Source organism: Miscanthus floridulus, chromosome 5 (genome assembly GCF_019320115.1).
Source record: "Miscanthus floridulus cultivar M001 chromosome 5, ASM1932011v1, whole genome shotgun sequence".
Taxonomy (NCBI): Eukaryota; Viridiplantae; Streptophyta; class Magnoliopsida; order Poales; family Poaceae; genus Miscanthus; species Miscanthus floridulus.
Genome location: NC_089584.1, coordinates 31,428,407 through 31,430,000, shown reverse-complemented (window position 1 = coordinate 31,430,000; position 1,594 = coordinate 31,428,407). Strand labels below are relative to the sequence as shown.

At 56.0% G+C, this 1,594-nt stretch overlaps 1 protein-coding gene across 1 annotated transcript; it reads left to right on the top strand.

Annotated features, from left to right (window-relative positions):
• The first annotated feature begins 228 nt into the window (after positions 1-228).
• On the top strand, positions 229-1,233 carry LOC136454482 (coniferyl alcohol acyltransferase-like). Its single transcript, XM_066454894.1, has one exon. It carries the CDS (start codon positions 229-231, stop codon positions 1,231-1,233), a length of 1,005 nt encoding a protein of 334 aa, XP_066310991.1.
• Positions 1,234-1,594: the final 361 nt, after the last annotated feature.

The window sequence follows — 1,594 nt, the reverse complement described above, 5'->3', positions numbered from 1 at the left end:
TGAATTGTTGTGAGAAAAAAATGTTATTCTGATTGAAAAAAGAAGCCGAACAAACCGAATATAGGGCCATATGTCATTTCAAATGGGCTCCAAAAGGAGAGAATCGAACTGGATGTGCGTTTATACGTAGGCCGTAGGCGGCGCATTTCTTTCAGAATCTACCCTACCGCCTAGCTAGTACACGTAACAAAAGCAAGCAAGCCAGCGGACACGAGTGTACGAGGAAAAATGGCTAACGTTCATGGCTGCAAGGACTTCCATGTCCGAGTCGTGAGCCGTCGCCTCGTGATGGCCTTCGACACCACCATCGCGCCGCACGTCGTCGCCGTCTCCAACCTCGATCTCCTCCCGCAAACCACACAGGTCGCCATGTTCTGCCTCTACCCCAAGCCTCGGGCCACCATGGCCTTCGACGCCGTCGTGGCTACCTTCGAGGCAGGCTTGGCTACCTTGCTGAACCACTACTTCCTGCTCGCCGGCCGCATCGCCACCAACCTGAGCTCCGGCCTCCCCGAGGTTCACTGCAGCAACCAAGGTGCGGAGCTTGTGGGCGGGGAAGCCACCGGCGCGGCGCTGGCGAGCTTGAACTACGCCGAGATAAGCGCGTCCTTGAGGATGATCCAGCTGCCGTACGGCGACGACGTGGCGCTGTCTGTTCAGGTGGTGGCGTTCTCGTGCGGCGGCTTCACCGTGGCGTGGTCCACCAACCACCTGCTCGTCGACGGGAGAGCGCTCAGCTCGCTCGTCAGCGCGTGGTCAGAGCTCGCCTTGTTGGGGAAGCTCTCCACGGGGTCCCAGCCGAACCTCGACCGCTCCGTGTTACGGCCTCGCCCGACGCCGTCATACAGCGCCGACGATCTCAACGAGGCGTTCACGGCGGTGGACGCCAGGAGCCAGGTCAACGTCCTCACATGCCAGCAGAGCTTCGTCGAGCGCCTGTACTACGTCGACGCGTCCGACATCGCCTGGTTGCGCGAGGAGGCGAGCCGAAACGGCCGGCGCGCGACTCGCGTACAGGCTGTTTCGGCCTACCTCTGGAAGGCCCTCGCCGGCGTCGTGGGCGCGGCGGACGCACACTGTCGGATGGGATGGTGGGTGGACGGGCGCCCACGGCTCACATCGCCGCCGGAGCTCCGCACCGCGATGCGGGCAACGTCACCACCTTCGTGCTCCGAGAGGAGCGCGTGGACGACGTTGCGCGGGCGCCGCTGGCGGACGTGGCCGCCATGGTGAGCGACACGATCACAGCGCCGGCGTACGAGCACTTCCAGGAGCTGGTGAATCAAACTACTTAGATTTGACTAATAAATTTCTAAAATGGCATCAACATCTATAACTCTAAAGTAGACATATAAAAAATATAATTAATGATGATCTAATAATACTTATTTAATATGATAGATATTAATATATTTTTATATAAATTTGATTAAACTTAAGATGCATTGCCTTAGCACAGTGCTATATTATCCTTTCTATGACGCATTGCCTTAGCTTAATGCTATATTATACTTTCTATGATGCACAACTTAAGATGCACTGCCTTAGTCACTGCATCATCAATCGTCCTACGTGGGTAAAATCGATGAGAAGA